General features: G+C 45.9%; 2 protein-coding genes across 2 annotated transcripts in view; one reads left to right on the forward strand and one right to left on the reverse strand.

The window, feature by feature from the left end:
• myo10 (myosin X) overlaps positions 1–6,658 on the reverse strand; it is a 106,207-nt gene extending 99,549 nt beyond the window's left edge. The window contains exon 1 of the mRNA XM_037682443.1: positions 6,526–6,658. Within this exon, the coding sequence (XP_037538371.1) occupies positions 6,526–6,546 (21 nt within the window). The 5' untranslated portion in view covers positions 6,547–6,658. The remainder of the gene's footprint in view (positions 1–6,525) is intronic.
• A 5,975-nt stretch (positions 6,659–12,633) lies between these two features.
• basp1 (brain abundant, membrane attached signal protein 1) overlaps positions 12,634–16,012 on the forward strand; it is a 41,065-nt gene continuing 37,686 nt past the window's right edge. The window contains exon 1 of the mRNA XM_037682444.1: positions 12,634–12,786. The gene's annotated coding sequence lies outside the window, so the exon portion shown is untranslated. The remainder of the gene's footprint in view (positions 12,787–16,012) is intronic.

The following is a 16,012-nucleotide window of genomic DNA, read 5'->3' on the forward strand; positions in this document are numbered from 1 at the left end:
CTGGTTAACAAGCTGCTGGTCAACAAGCTGCTGATCAACAAGCTGCTAGTCAACAAGCTGCTGGTCAACAAGCTGCTGATCAACAAGCTGCTGATCAACAAGCTGCTGATCAACAAGCTGCTGGTCAACAAGCTGCTGATCAACAAGCTGCTGATCAACAAACTGCTGGTCAACAAGCTGCTGATCAATAAGCTGCTGATCAACAAACTGCTGGTCAACAAGCTGCTGATCGACAAGCTGTGAAGGAGCTGAAAGAGCCAGAACTAATAAACGCTCATCCTTGGGCTCTAATCTTCACACTGACGTGTTCAGAGTCAAAACATTTAACGAAACAAGCTTCTCCCCCCCTCCTCTCCCCCGGCGACCTTAGTGCAGACATCCATCCACATGGCTGCCTTCATGGCATCCCGACCATGGACTGACCTACAAACACACGACCCCCCCCAAAGGACGGCGGTTAGCACTTCAGTTCAATCGTTGATTAGAAACCTTTGATTTAAACAGCTCTGTCTTGTAAATGAGTCCTCGTGACTCGGTGGAACTAACTTGTATAAATAAAGGTGGAATGAATTAATGAATCGGACAGAAACAGGAAGTGGTTCCTGCCAGTGCCGGGCCTTCAGGGCAGAACTGACACCAATTAATCCGTCAGACAACTCGTCTTTACCACGATTTAAAAAGTCCCCGTCAGCTGCACCTCGGCCTGAGCTGAATAAAAAGCAGGCACATCTGCGGGCAGCACACACACAGTTCGCCTTTTACCAATAATGGCCTGGGTGGGTAATTCAGTACAACACCAGAACTAACTTTTAAAGAACCGTGAGATTCACCAGGAACGTGCCACGACCTTCAGAGACTCGTTAACTGTTGGTACAGGAGATCTTCCTTATTGAAACAGAGACAATAAAACAAAGTTCATGTTTTAATAAACTGCAGCTCGGAGAAGAATCTGATCTGCTTCAGGCCCGAATCAATAAATCACACGCCGTCACGATTTCTATCATCACTGCAGAACTGAACAGACTGCTGCATGAAAAACATATTTATGGACAATAAATAAACTTCATGTATCCATCGCTGGTTGAACTGGTTTCTGAACATCAGCAGCTAAACCTCCACACGGAAGCTTCAGCAGAATTATCAGTTTCAGCTGCAGCTAATAAAAAAGCCCACCAACAGAAGTGAGCTTTAAAGGCCACAGAGACTCTAAATAAACAGTTCCAGAGCAGGCCTTGGTCCGGACCGGCAGCCCTGACACTTTGTTTGGTTTCCCACAGTCCCGGCCGGCCTTCGGCTCGTCCTCCTGCGGAGCAGCCGAACCAGTTTAAGGTTAGCTGCAGGCAGAAAGTTAGACATGGAGGATTGAGCAGCGTCAGATACGTGTTGCTGGCTCGGCGTTTTCCTGGTTTGCTCAACAGTTCTTGGGCGACTCTTTAGTTTTGTAAAATAAACTGTTTATTTTTCTGTGGTTGTATTTTAGCATCGGTGACTCGATGGGATCCACAGGAACCAGTAAACTTCAGCCTCTAATGGTCTGAGTCAGCATTCACTTCAGTCCCATGAGCTGTTTTAACCATTTAATGATTAAAACTAGAGATGCACGGTACTGGATTTTGGGTCGATATCTGATATGATCATGTGTTAAAACTTATTTGGCCGATAATCAATAGATATTTGTACCTAGACCGACTTACAGAGACTTCAGAGCTTTCTCTGCTGTGGAATTAAAACACATTATTCTGCGTGGTCTTTGTCATTTTGGCCTGTTACCAAATGCAGAGGCCAAAGAGGGGGCTGAAAATGATGTAACACTGTATGAATTTATAATATAGATTTAAAAAACAGCACCTTTTATGTTGGTGAGTTATTTTGATGGAATGTCCGATATTTAACTTTATCGCCAATATCGTCCGATACCATGCTGATAATATTGTGCTTCCCTAATTAAAACGTTCAGCTCATAGGGAGTAACGAGCTAAAACTTTTGTTTTTTACAACTTTTACACTTTTCAAAAGACTCGTGAATGAAATTACTTTTAAAATCTGCTTCAGCGACTGTCTTTTACTTTTAGCTTTAATTTTGCTACTAGCAAGCTTAGCTTATAGCTGCAGCGTTGCTAATTTCAGTCCCTTTAGTTGATTTTTTGATTTAGCCTTTTTTTAGCTACTAACAGCTCTGTCAACTTTAACATCTGTTTGGCTCATTTTAGCTTTAGCAACAGTTTTGCTACTTTTAGCAACCACATTGCAACTAGCATACGTTGCTTATAGCTCCAGTTTTGCTCATTTTAGTTATTTTGCTCATTTTAGCTTCAGCTACAGTTTTGATCATTTCAGCGTCTGTTTGATTTTACTTGTTGTTTTCTTGTTTTTTCAAAACCCAACTTTATGACTTCTTCCACAAACGTCAGCGAAGTCGTTCGGCATTCACAGAAAATGTTTTTGTAGTCTGGATTTTTTTTTACCGCCCGTGACTGTAGCAAATATGGCCGATGGTCTAGATCGGGTCTGTTGAATAACCCAAAACCTTAAAGTGTCTCTTCATCCTGTTTGTGTGTTTTATGTAAAACCAGCAGTGGAGCAGGACACAAACAAGAAATGTTTGAGCAAGGAGCCATCAGGGCACTAACGGTCGATCGTTAGATTACTGGAGGTCTCCAGCAAACTGGTTTATCCACTTTGAGAAGGTGCCGTTTACAGGACTGAGTTCATGACGGGCCTCAGACTCATGAGGCCCGTCAACCAAGTCCAGAGGACCTGACTTAACCTTTTTGGATTTGAATAAAAATGTGTGACGGTATTTTCCCGACATTAAACACAGACGTTTGGACGCAACAACAACATGTCACATTTGTGTGTGAACATTCTTCAGACTCCAGGTCGAGGTGATCCAGGAACTCCCGAGGACACGAAACCAGCAGGAATTCAGCGGCTTGTGTTTCACAGCCGTCCTACGAGGACGACCGGAGTCCATCTTTGGCGCCTCGGAACGACGAATCTGCAAACGGTTTAAATTCCTGTCGGCTCTCCGGCTGCTCCACAGGTGTCATGTTTCAACCCTGAAACGAGCCGTGGAGAAACGGTGGGAGGGAGCAGAAACTTCTGGTGGAAGCCATCATTAAACGTCTGGCTGTAAAATGGTGCTGCCTTTGTGGCGGCGAGCCGATCAACATCCATGACCGGACCGGTACTTTTTACACTTTTAATGAGAAAAGCAGCCGAGGCTGTGTGGAACAGTAAAAGCTTCTGGGCCGGGTCAGCTCAGGTTCTGGCAGCAGAGCGTCTGTGTGGTTTGACTGCAGCTCTCAGGCGTCGGCTCCTCATGGTTCCTGCTCGCTCGCCGTTTGTTTTCTAACTGCAACACGGCTCGGCCTACTGGGACTAGAAACTTAGAAATCCTCACCAAACCCCTGAATTCTGACTCATACTGGGCTAAACTGGAACCCAAACACCAAACCAGACAGAGCACCTTGTCTTTTGTTGCAGAATTTATTTACAGTCACCAACGCTGTGAGCACTGCAAACACACACCTGAGGCAGAGCTGCGCTCTGATTGGTGGAAACGTGACGCCTGCCTCGCCCTTCATTTCAAACAAAAACACACCAACCGACTCCGCTGTGCAAACACGCTGCAGCTCCAGAGAGCGGACCAACCGCCTGCCCACGGCCCCTGGACACAACCAAACCAGAGCGGACCAATCAGGGTCAGCCACAGGTTGCTGGTTGTATCGCCTGCCTCCAGAGTGCTCGTTGGCAAACAGCTGCGTTCATCAGCTCTGAGTTCTTTGTTTTATTCTGTTTTGGTTTAAAGAGGTCGTGTTGGCAGAAACATCACAGAAAGTCTCAGATTCTGCTCTGAGCAGGAAATAGTCTGAAGCTCAGGTCGTCCTCTGAGTCCAGCGTCCCCTCCAGCTCTGACGGTCAAACTGGTCCTCGTTCCATCAAATGTTCGGCTCATGAAAACTCGGCTGGGTTTGTGTCTCGACTATTTTTAGCTCCTGCTCTGACTCTGGTCCAGACTGTTTTGGCTGCAGCTCGGTAATTAGAGACGAGGAACCTCCTGCTGAAGGACGCGTCATTGTGGACACGTTTGTGTCTCCGTACGTTGAGGACAATGTCCCCGTGTGTCCTTTCAAGACAACATTCAGTGAAAGAAGAGACTTCACTTCTTGTCAAACAAACAGCCGAAGTGTGTCGTCATCACACTCCTCCCCCAACTCTTTGAACCCGGTTCTGCTGAGCGGAGACCCAGAGGTCCGAGTGGAAAAACTCACACATTCTTCAAAGCTGCTGCTTTTAACGCAGGACGTCTTCACGCTCTCGGGTCACCGAGGCTTCTTCTTCTAACGCTCCTTTAACATTTCACATCCTGCAACTGGGGTACTGAACGATGGGAGGCCGGATCTGGATCTTCAGAACCACGAGAAGAGACGGCCTTTCCTCTGAAAATACAGCCTGACTGCTTATAGCTGAAGGATGCTGAAGAAGCTGAACCCAGCTGAAAGGTTTCAGCGCTAAACTGTTAATGTGAGATGAATCTGAACAGCTATGTTTGTTGAAATCAGCAGAAGAAAAGAGGGAAGACCTGTGTAGGAAAGGCTGAGCGGAGCAGAAAGAAGCTCAAATTAGCAAAATAAAACCAAAAGTAGCCAAAAAAGCTGAAATCAGCAGATAAGTAGCTGAAAAAATAAAAATAGCTTAAATTAGCAGAAAGAGCTGAAAGAATCTGATATTAGCAGAAAAAAGCTGAACCAGAACAGCAGCTGAAATGAGCAGTGAAAGGTTGTAAACAGCTGAAGGCTTTGAAGGACGTGGAGAGAGCTCCATTCATTTTCAATGAGGAAAACATGGCCGACACAGCTAAATATCTCAAAAAGGTAAAACTGCACAAATACCTAAAGTCAGAGCAGGAATGTGCTGAAGGAGCCGAACGTTTTGATACTTGAACTGTTGAAACTGAACAAGTTATGTGTCAAAAAACGCATGGAATCAAAAGGAATCTCAAAGTGAGTGATTTATAAACATTTACACAAACAAGCTGAATATTTTAGAGCAGGGGTGGCTCGAGAGCCGCAGGTTGCAGACCACTGTTATAGAGGAATGAACATCTCTGAGCGTGCATCAGGATGAACATCCGGTGATTAGTTCCTCTTCCCTTCTACAACTGACGTGCTTGCAGTGGTCGTGTTGAGTCACGTTTTCAGAGTCTGAGGGCTGCAGCTGAGATGAAACAACAAAAGTGGGTATATATAATTGTTGGACTTAAAGACGTGAACCAGACCAGTACCAGAACCACAGACCAGTAACAGAACCACAGATCTGCTGTTCTTCAGTCACCGAGCGCCTCGTCCAAACTGTCCAGGGCAGAAACACCAAACCTCTCCGTTAACGTCCCCTTTACTTCCTCTCAAACGGTCTTTTCCTTAAAGAGTGGGCTCTTTGTTTCGGCTGCGACCCTCTGGCTGACATCTGAGCCCCTGTGAGCTTCAGCCGCTCTGGGTTCAGAGGAAAACCCGGCTCCTCTCAGAGCTGAAGAACAGAGGTCTGAAGACCGGCCCAGGGTTCCTCTGCAACAGGGACTCACACCGGCACCTTTACGACCCACTCAGGCTTGTGACCTTTGACCTTTGATTCCACTGAAAAGCCCCACTGGGTTTGAAAAGACCCGAGCACCAACGACCAACTGTTCCACCAGCACCACACGAGAAAAAACCAGTTTGAAAATCGCTTCCATTGCAATCTGTTAGAGAAATGTAACCTGCCATATAAACACCCTGAGGACTCTACCTGGATGACATCATCACTCCAAGGTGTGGTTACTGGTGCTGGTCACACCAAGGTGTGGTTACTGGTGCTGGTCACACCAAGGTGTGGTTACTGGTGCTGTAAACCCACTGAGTCAGAGACAAACTGGTTCACACACCAAACAGAACCAGTGTGAAGGAAAACAACCAGATGTGTCCAAATATACGGACAGGTCGAGAAGAACTCTCCCTGACACAGAACCGCCTCCTGGTCTCAAACTAAACAAAACGTGAAGAACCGTTTGAGGTCCAGTAGAACCTCAGGTACACCCAGTCTGAGCTGAAGGCCTCGTTTAAAGCTGGACATGAATGATTTTTGTGAGATGCGCGTTTGATTTGTGGCCTGAGTTCTTCAGAAACATCAGCTGAAGGTTCTACAACCAGAACCTCAGAACCAGCAGGAGTCCAGCTCACCAGGAGCTGCAGGAGGACCAGAACCACCCGAGACTCAAGTTCAAACATCTATTAATAACTCTGCAGAACTTTTCCTTCCTGGAGGAAACCAGAAAAAAGGTCCGGAAATACCACAGACCCTGTGGGACCCGCAGGGACCCCCCCGGACCACGGAGCCTGCACGTTCGGGTCCAGCACCAACAGAACTTTTGTCTCAGGTAAAACACCTGATGAGCCCTCCTCACTGTGCACGTTTATGTGCACGTTACTGTGAATAAAATCGCGTTTAGTTTGAAGCTCCTGCGTGTCCGTGGATCTGAGATCTTACCTCCGTGAAGAAGTTGTCCATCCCGTCCTCTTGAATTTAACCCCCCAGGACTGGCTGCATGGAGACCATGTGCAGGTAAGACCACGTGACGCAGCTTCCAGGTGGGCTCAGGATGGACGGAGGACTCGGTCTTTGTCTCGTGGGTTCTTCATCCGGAGGGACAGTCCTCCCCCCGAGCTGAGCCTGCTCCCCCCGCGGCTCGGCTGCCTGGCTCCGCGGAGCTCCCTGTTTGTTTGTTTGTTGTTTGTTTGTTTGTTTGTGGTTTGTTTGTGGAGCCGACAGCAGTAACAGGAGAAGAACTGAGAAGCCGGTGAAACTTCGGAGACGCTCAGAGACTCTCACACACTGCTGACGACGATCCTGAAGCTCCGCCCCCTGCTCCGCCCCCTGCTCCTCCTCCTGCTCCGCTCCCTGCTGCTCCTCCTGCTCCTGCCTCACGCACTCCTCCTGCTGTCAACATGTGGATCAGGAGCTGCAGAAAGATGGTAACTCCTGCCCGCGGCTGGAGGACCAGATCTTAAGACTGTATGGCAAGCCAATGTATCACATAATCACAAAACAGGATTATCAATAACTAGATTTAAATACTTTCTTAAAAAAAATTTCACTTTTCTACAATCAACATTATAAATGTGATCCCTAAAAAACAAAAATCCCTTTAAATATTTCTAAAATTCTAACGATCTGTGTTTGTGTTAAATGCAAAAAAAACATTTTTCAGACATAAACTGTCCAATTTTTTTTATTATTTAATCTTGAAACTATCGGCCAATCTCTAAACTCTGCATTTTAGCCAAGGTTCTAGAAAAACTGATAAACTCTCAAATCAAAAATGACCTGGACTCATTTAACATCTTACCTCCACATCAATCTGGTTTCAGGAAACAACACAGCACAACCACTGCTTCACTGAAGGTTCTTAATGACGTTGTTGAAGCACTGGATGCTAAGGATTATTGTGCTGCACTTTTCTTAGACCTGTCTAAAGATTCTGACACTGTGGATCAGAACATCTTGTGTCATAAACTCTCAGAAATCGGTTTCTCAGAACACACCATTGGTTGGTTCTCTAACTATCTTTCAGACCAGAGGCAATGTGTTCAACATAATGGTACTTCCTCCAGTTATTTAACAGCCAACAATGGTGTACCACAAGGCTCAGTCTTAGGACCCACCCTCTTTACAATCTACATACATAATGTAGGTAAAAACATCCCTAATGCATCCATACATTTCTATGCTGATGACACAGTTGTTTATTGTCGAGCTAAAACAGTTGCTAAGGCTTTCCAGCTTTGAAATCTGCATTCAACATCATCCAGACTGATTTGTTTCTCCTCAAACTTGTCCTAAATGCCGACAAAACCAAAGGGATGCTTTTTTCAAACAAGAAGTCCATACCAGAAGTTCTTCCTTTGATTTTATATTTGAATGGTGCTCCTATTGAGTTTGTTGATTCCTATAAATATTTGTGTATCTTGGTCGACTCACATCTCTCTTTTAAGCTCCATGAGGAAAACTTGGTAAAGAAACTGAAAGTTAAACTGGGTTTCTTTTTCAGAAACAAATCCTGTCTAACCCTGAATGCTGGAAAACGCCTTGTATCTGTGACTTTCCTTCCCTCCATTGATTACGGTGACATTATTTACATGAACGCTCCTACAAGAACCCTGCAGATGTTGGATGCTGCAGATGTTGGATGCTGTCTATCATGGTGCACTAAGATTCATAACTGGCTGTAACTACCGTACCCACCACTGCACCCAGTATTCACTGGTTAACTGGACACCATTAACTTCACACAGACTCTCCCACTGGTACATTTTCATCTTTAAATCACTTCCTGGTCTGCTGCCTTCATACATCTCCTCCTACATGTCTCTGTGTGAGTGCAGCTACAGCGTGCGCTCTCAGGACATCATTACCTGCAGCGTTCCCTCAGTGAGGACTGAACTAGACAAAAGGACCTTCTCCTACTCCGCTCCTGTTTCCTGGAACATCTTGTAAAAAGATTTGAAGCTCTCGACCTTTGACCTCTCTAAGTGGCTTCAAACATCCGTCTCAATGAAACTAACCTGATAAATAAAGGTTGAATGAATAAGGAATTAAATTATTGACTAACAACCATTGAGAGAGATAAAGATAGAAATAAAAGCAGCTGCTGGTAATAATTATGTAAATGATGGTTTAATTTCTGGAGTTTTATTTTGGCACGAACAACAAAAACAGAAGAACACGTTTTCACAAGGATTCGTTAAAGCAGACGAGCCGTCAGAGCTCGGCATGGTCTGCCCACTTTGATTCGTCCGTTTCATGTTTTAGCAGTAAAGTCATATTTGTGCCTGAGTCGTGTTATTTGAGCATCTAGAACCAAAGCTCTGCTCAGAGTTTGGTTTAGTTTTTTAAAAACATTTGTTTTGTCTTAAAGACACACATTTTACTATGAATATTTAAAAACCAACATGTTGCAGCTCCATCTATGCCTTCAATAATCAATAAATCAAACTTCAGCCGTTTGTTGAAACAGAGCACAAATAAAAGAAGTGAATCTGAAGAGGTGAGTGTTTTTTAAAGACTTTGTTGTATTTATTATTCGTGTAAAGCCTGTTTTTAGCACTAACTGTTTCATGATTAACAACTAATAACATTAACTAGGACTAAAACAGGAACAAGTGTTTTATTTTCGGAAGCGGTTCCTGCACTAACATTCAGATTACTTTAGTTATATTAGAAATAATCTTTAATTATGAGGAAACACAAGCTGAGAACTGTTTGCTGCACACAGCCTCGCTCTCGGCTCACCTGTCTGCCCAGCATCACCTGAGTGACATTTGACCTGTGACCTGCAGCTGCTGACAGAGGTCAGACCTCCAGTCCCTGTAATCTCAGAGGATTCAGGGTCCAACTGCATTGAGGTGAAGCTCCACCCATCTTTAAAAAAAAAACTACATTAGTCTTCTTGTAGCTCCGCCTCCTGACCTTTGAGGTCAAGGATTTCTGCTGGTAGGAGCTGACCTTAGTGAAAGACTGAGCCAGCTCTTCAGCTGTTAGGTCACATCTGTAGGTTTTAACCGGAGAAATACTCGGAAAACATGAAATACTTTAAAAAATACAAGTTTTACCAAACAGCCTAATGTCAGCGGTGGCCTCATTTCTCCGTTAATCACCTCGACGCGCTGCAACACGGTGACAAAACTTTAAAACTCAATCATTGTTTTACACAAGTGACGTTTCAGTTAACCGTCACCTGTTCATCAGCTGTTTCCAGTGGCTCTTTACTCGGCTTGAAAAGCTGCAGAGTTGGTTTAAATCTGCTCCACTTTCAGCTCCTGAACGTTCATTTGAACGTCTCCTCAGAAGAAACATCATATTTATTACAACGTGACAGAATCTCCTTCTTAAAGCTCTAAAACGGAGCAGCTTTCAAACAACGTTCCAAACAGTTTTTAAAGATTAAAGTGAAACCAGAAGAAACATCTGGCTGAAGCTGCAACGAGCTTTGTCTTCAACGTTTGAAGTGCACTCAACATTCTGTGTGCAACGACTAAATTCAGCTGGAAAAGTGAACCATGTTAAAGTTGTTCAACAAGACTGATGGTTGATGCCGTTAAGTGACCTCCAGACGTCTCAGAGAAGACCTGAAGTCTCCTCGAGAAGTCCAGGAAACGTGTGAAGGATGCCTTCGTGAACGGAGAAGAAAGAAAAGGTCAAATCTGCTCTCAAAATGAAGCAGTAAACGTTTCAGTTCGGTTGGTTTCCCTGCGTCAGCTCGGAACAATAAAACCATGAATCTAACGAGTCACCGCAGCTCCTTTAATGATCCAAACCCGTTCCTGTGAACCCAGAAGAGCTGCAGACAAACATCAACTGATCCAACGTCACCAGGAAGAATAAAAACCTGGTGAAGAACTTGATTTGAGCCTTTGTTTAAAAATGGACCACATGGACCTGGTTGTGGCTCTTTAACACTTCCTGTTTCAAAGGTTGTTTAAAGCTCCCAGTTTGGGTCCACTGAGCCCAACTGGGCTGGATGAACCCAGTCTTATCAGCATGTTGGGGTTCTGAAGGGTCAGGAGGGGGAGTCGGGTCACAGCCACTTCCAGAACAAACTGATCTGAACCAAATCCACTTCCTGTGGACAGGAAGACAGTGTGTGTGTGTGTGTGTGTGTGTGTGTGTGGGGGGGGGGGGGGGGTCTTTCCGATCAATGAACTGATCATTGAGCGGTGCAGAGTAAAATCTAAGTTTTAGTGAACGACGACAATTCTTCAAAGTTTCTGAGGTGGTTTTCAAAAACTGAGCAGTTTTTAAGCAGAACCTTTTTAGGGATTCATTAAAAACTTTAAGGTAAATAACTTTTTTTATTTTAAAGTGAAACTAAAACTATATGAACTTTGTAAAGTGAGACAGGTAAGTTGTGCGAGAGCTTCAAAAACTAAAGAAGTTTGATATTTACTGGAAGAACTCTGGAGACTTTTCTTACAGATTTACGAGGAGCTGAGATCTTTGATGTTCAACTAGAACCTTGTTTCCTGTTTTATTTTGTAGAGTTCTTTGTGTCGTACGTTTCTGCTTCCTGTTTGACTTCAGTTCCATCTGAGTTCTGTTCATCTGTGTCTGTCTGAGATCTTTACTTTGTTTGTTTCCAGGACTCCCTTGTGTTACCATCCTCATGGTTTACATTACAGCTTCAGCAGTATTGTGGAGTCTGTGCTGGTCTGTTGTGGTGAAAAGAGAGCTGAGCTGTTAGCAGAAGCTTTGTGTACTGGTCGGTCCACGTTCTACCTTCACCTGTGGTCACAAACTCTGGGTGGTGACCAGAAGAACCAGATTGCAGCAACACAAAACGTGATAAATGTGCAGCATCTGAACTGCAATTAGACCATTTTTAATTTGTTTTAATTGTGTTCATTGTTGTCGATTTTATCTTTATTTTTTAATCTTTTTATAAACTTTTACTTTTCTTGTGCTCATACTAATGTATCTGTGCAAATGGCAATCAATTCTATTCTATTCCAGATTGTGGATCCAGGAGGTCTACGTGAGTTTTCTCTCCCTTCAGGTTCAGGAGAGACTCGGAGGAGAACCGCTGCTCCTCCACGTCCAGCGGAGGCAGCCGCCGTGGTTCAGGTGTAAGGATGCTCCCTGGAGGCCTCCAGGTTTTCCAGGCAGGTCTGTAACCCCCCCCAGGTCTCTCTTGAGTCCTTGTGCCTCAATGAGACTAAGCTGATAAATAAAGGTTGAATGAAGAATAAAAAAGTCCGACTGGGAGGAGGCCCCGCTGAAGACCCTGGAGAACCTCTCAGCTGGACTGGGAACACCTTGAGTCCTCCCAGAAGAGCTGAAGGAGGTGGCAGAGGAGAGGGAGGTCTGCACCTCCTGCTCAAGCTGCTTCACCTCAGGAGCATCTCCTTTCAGACACTCCCCCCTGGTGTCAAACTGCGGAACTCCTCTAGAGAAACATGGAAAATCTTCAAATTAAACATTTTCCTCCACGTTGGGCGGTGAAGCACGCGCGCTCCTGTAATCTAACGTGTATAATCTGTTAATCCCTGCCTGAGCTGAAATTATTCACATTCTGTGTACAGGAGGAGCAACAGCCAGTTAAACAGACTGGTTTTACTCTGAACACATGAACTGAGCAGCCTGAAGCTGAGGATCGGACACGTTGCAGGAGCTGGAGGCAACAACAGGTGCGTCCGCTGAACAACAGGTTCACTCTGTGTCGAGGTGGTGCAGTGGACAGCAGGGGGCGCACGAAGGCAACAAAACACTGATGAGGAGCCAGGAGGGGGTTCAGTAAAACATGCACGGAGAAAACGTGCGTTTCCATCCAGACATCAGTGAAGAGGAAATGTTTCCCTCCACAAACAAACAAATCCTCACGAGTGGAAACAGAAAGGACACGCTGTTTGTCCCCCCCGAGACAGAACTGTCCAAATCTGAAGACATTAATTAAAATGTTCTGAATATTTCTGACAGTCCAAACAGAACCACCGCGAACGAACCGAATCGTTTTGTCCCTGAGTAAAATCAGATCACTGATAAAACGAATAAATAAAAATCCTCTTCCTCGTGTGGACGTTGGTAGATTGTGCTTCTGCACAATGCTCGCGCGTGCACGCCCCCAGTGCATGCGTGTGCGCGCAGGCGGAGGGTCTTGGCGCTGGAGCTGCACGGCGGAGCAGGCAGAAGCCGCGGAGCGCGCAGGGGGAGCCGCACACACACACGCACCGCCGCGTCAGGAGCTTCAGTGCGCAGGTAAGAGCCTCCATCCTGCAGCTGCTGCTGCTGCAGCTGCTGCTGCTGCTGCTGCTGCTGCTTGTTTCCAGATCTTTTCTCCGTTTGGTTTTGTCTGCTTTTTGTGCGCACGCGGCGCGCGGCTGAGACAAAACACCCAGAGATTCAAAAAACGCAAGTTGTGAAGAAAAAAGGCTGCAAATGAACAAAAACCCGAATTAAAGGTGTTTTTTGATTTAGTTATTGCTCTAATGTGTGCACGAGCTGAAAAAGGGGTGTGTTCCGTCAGTGTGGGCAGCACGCGCTCGCACAGATTCTGGTTTTTACTCTTTAATCAAAGAAAAGACGCGCTTCTCCTCACACGCACGGTTTGTTGCTGATTTATTGAATATTTCTGTGTTTTATTACTGTAGAGCTTTTAAAAAGAGCTTTCTGCAGGCTGGGGTGAAGAGCTGGGGGTGAGGGGGGTGTGTGTGTGTGTGTGGGGGGGGGGTGATTTGACACTCCTCAGCTGAACATCCTGAAACAAGGCTGAAAGCAGCTCGCGCTGATTCTCCTCCACATTATGTCACGATGCAGATGAATTATTAATATCACCTCCTTTTTTTGCAACGAGGAGCAGGAGGAGGGGGGAGGGGGCGTTGGGTGGTGATAGAGCTGCACCTGAACACCCCCCCCCCCCCCCCCCCCCCCCCCCCCCCGCCCCCCCCGGCTGTAATCGAACACAGATTTGATTCTTCCTCTTGCTGCATCGACGTGCGTGTTTCCTGCAGCCCGCAGAACTTTCTTCCTCCGTCGCTCCATCGCCTGGTCCTTTGTTTGCCGCGGCGCGCATGCGCGCTGCGTGCAGGGTGTGGATGGGAGAGATGCCACCTTGCCTGTCAATAGGATGGAGAGGGTTTCTTTTCTTTGTTGCTTGTTTTTTTAAATTGAGTCCAGAGAAACTGATTTGCTGCGTTTTAAACGCATCAGGCTCGTGCGTGTTTGGATCAGAAGATGATCTGTTTATTTTATTTGTATGATTTTTATTTTATTTTCCTCCCACAGTGTGAATGGAGCCACAGTGTTGTAGATGTTTTGTAGATCCGCCTCTTATTGCAGGGGAATATTTTAATGGGACCTTTTAAGAATCTTTTAATGTAAAAAAGGAAATAGTGGATTATTTTTAGATCATATTTGATGTGACGAACTGTTTACGTGTTTCCGTGAGTCCTGACCTCAGCTCTTTAGTATTTGAAGTAATAAGTGGCAGACGATCAGTCGTGAGCTGCTTTCAGCTCAACGTTCCTGTAAAACCTTCAGACCTGCTCCTCTGTGACCTGAGCACCTCCTGGCATCAACGGCTCACGGTTGATTTGCTGCAAATCGATATTTAACCTGTGAAAACCTGTTCCAGATGTGCAGACCTCACATGAACACACTGAACAGTTTGTGCTGATCAATCTATAATTCAGCTCTTTGTTTGGTGAAATGTACACATGACACTGTTTCCTCACCTTCAATGTTCAGTTTGCTCAAAGACTACGTGTTTGTCTGATGCTCATCTTTAAATAGGGAAACTGTAAAAACTATAAAAGCACAGACCACGAGGCCCCACCGCAGGCTAATACTGTGCCGTTTAAATTTACCTCTACAGTTCAGAGAACATCTTCATGCTTCTGACGTTCTCCTCTTAAATACTGATCTAGGATGTGTTTGAAGGCGTCGTGTTGGTGGTAGGTGGTCATTTGTCTGGCTCCTGATTGGCTGCCATGAATCCATCCCCGGCTGCGTTCATTCATCCCACTGGACGCAGACAAACATCAGCCTGACGATGACTCATCAATCCAGCTGCAGGAGAGCGGGGACAGCTGACACGTATGGAGATATCCAATCGAACACGTTCCTTCAACTGTCAGGGACCTGATCGAGTCGTCTGACCTCCAACAAACAAACAAACAAACAACAATAAACTCATGTTTAACCAGGTCCAGCTGTGCTCAGATGTTTCCATCCATTCATCATTTGGATTATTTATTTGAGCATTTTCCAGAATGTCCCGAGACATACAAGCTCACATACAGTATATCTGTATATGGTCAAATAAATCGTGTTTACTTCATGGAGATCAAGGCCTAACTTCCTGTTGAAGAACTGTCTCCTGATGAAGCTTCAGGTGACAGGAACCAGAAACTGCTGGGGCACCAGTGTCCCTGTCCACAATGGAGACAGTTTTACACCATCTGAGACCTGCAGCTGTCCACATGGACAACACAAATGTCTTCCGTAGAGAAGTCAGATGAGACAAGAGACCTTCCAGAGTGTCCAAACAGAAAATGACAGGAAGTATGTTAGGACGAGTTGATGTGAGGCTGTCAGACCAACTGTCAAGCATGGAGGTGGCAGCATCATGCTGTGGTACAAAGAAGACATAATGAACAAGGCGGACGCCAACAAGCTCTTCAAATCAACAGATGGACGGCTGAAACTTGGACACAGTCGTGTGCAACGATGAAAACTGTTTCCTGATTGGACGAACCGCCAGAGCCAGTTCCTGATTGGACGAACCCCCAGAGCCAGTTTCTGATTGGACGAACCACCAGAGCCAGTTCCAGATTGGACGAACCACCAGAGCCAGTTTCTGATTGGACGAATCGCCAGAGCCAGTTTCTGATTGGACGAACCCCCAGAGCCAGTTCCTGATTGGACGAACCCCCAGAGCCAGTTTCTGATTGGACGAACCACCAGAGCCAGTTTCTGATTGGACGAACCACCAGAGCCAGTTTCTGATTGGACCAACCGCCAGAGCCGGTTCCTGATTGGACGAACCCCCAGAGCCAGTTCCAGATTGGACGAACCACCAGAGCCAGTTTCTGATTGGACGAACCACCAGAGCCAGTTCCAGATTGGACGAACCACCAGAGCCAGTTTCTGATTGGACCAACCGCCAGAGCCGGTTCCTGATTGGACAAACCCCCAGAGCCAGTTCCAGATTGGACGAACCACCAGAGCCAGTTTCTGATTGGACAAACCCCCAGAGCCAGTTCCAGATTGGACGATCCACCAGAGCCAGTTCCAGATTGGACGAACCACCAGAGCCAGTTTCTGATTGGACGAATCGCCAGAGCCAGTTTCTGATTGGACGAATCGCCAGAGCCAGTTTCTGACTGGACGAATCGCCAGAGCCAGTTTCTGATTGGACGAATCGCCAGAGCCGGTTCCTGATTGGACGAATCGCCAGAGCCAGTTTCTGACTGGACGAATCGCC

Source organism: Nematolebias whitei, chromosome 9 (genome assembly GCF_014905685.2).
Source record: "Nematolebias whitei isolate Nwh7 chromosome 9, NemWhi1, whole genome shotgun sequence".
Lineage (NCBI taxonomy): Eukaryota > Metazoa > Chordata > Actinopteri > Cyprinodontiformes > Rivulidae > Nematolebias > Nematolebias whitei.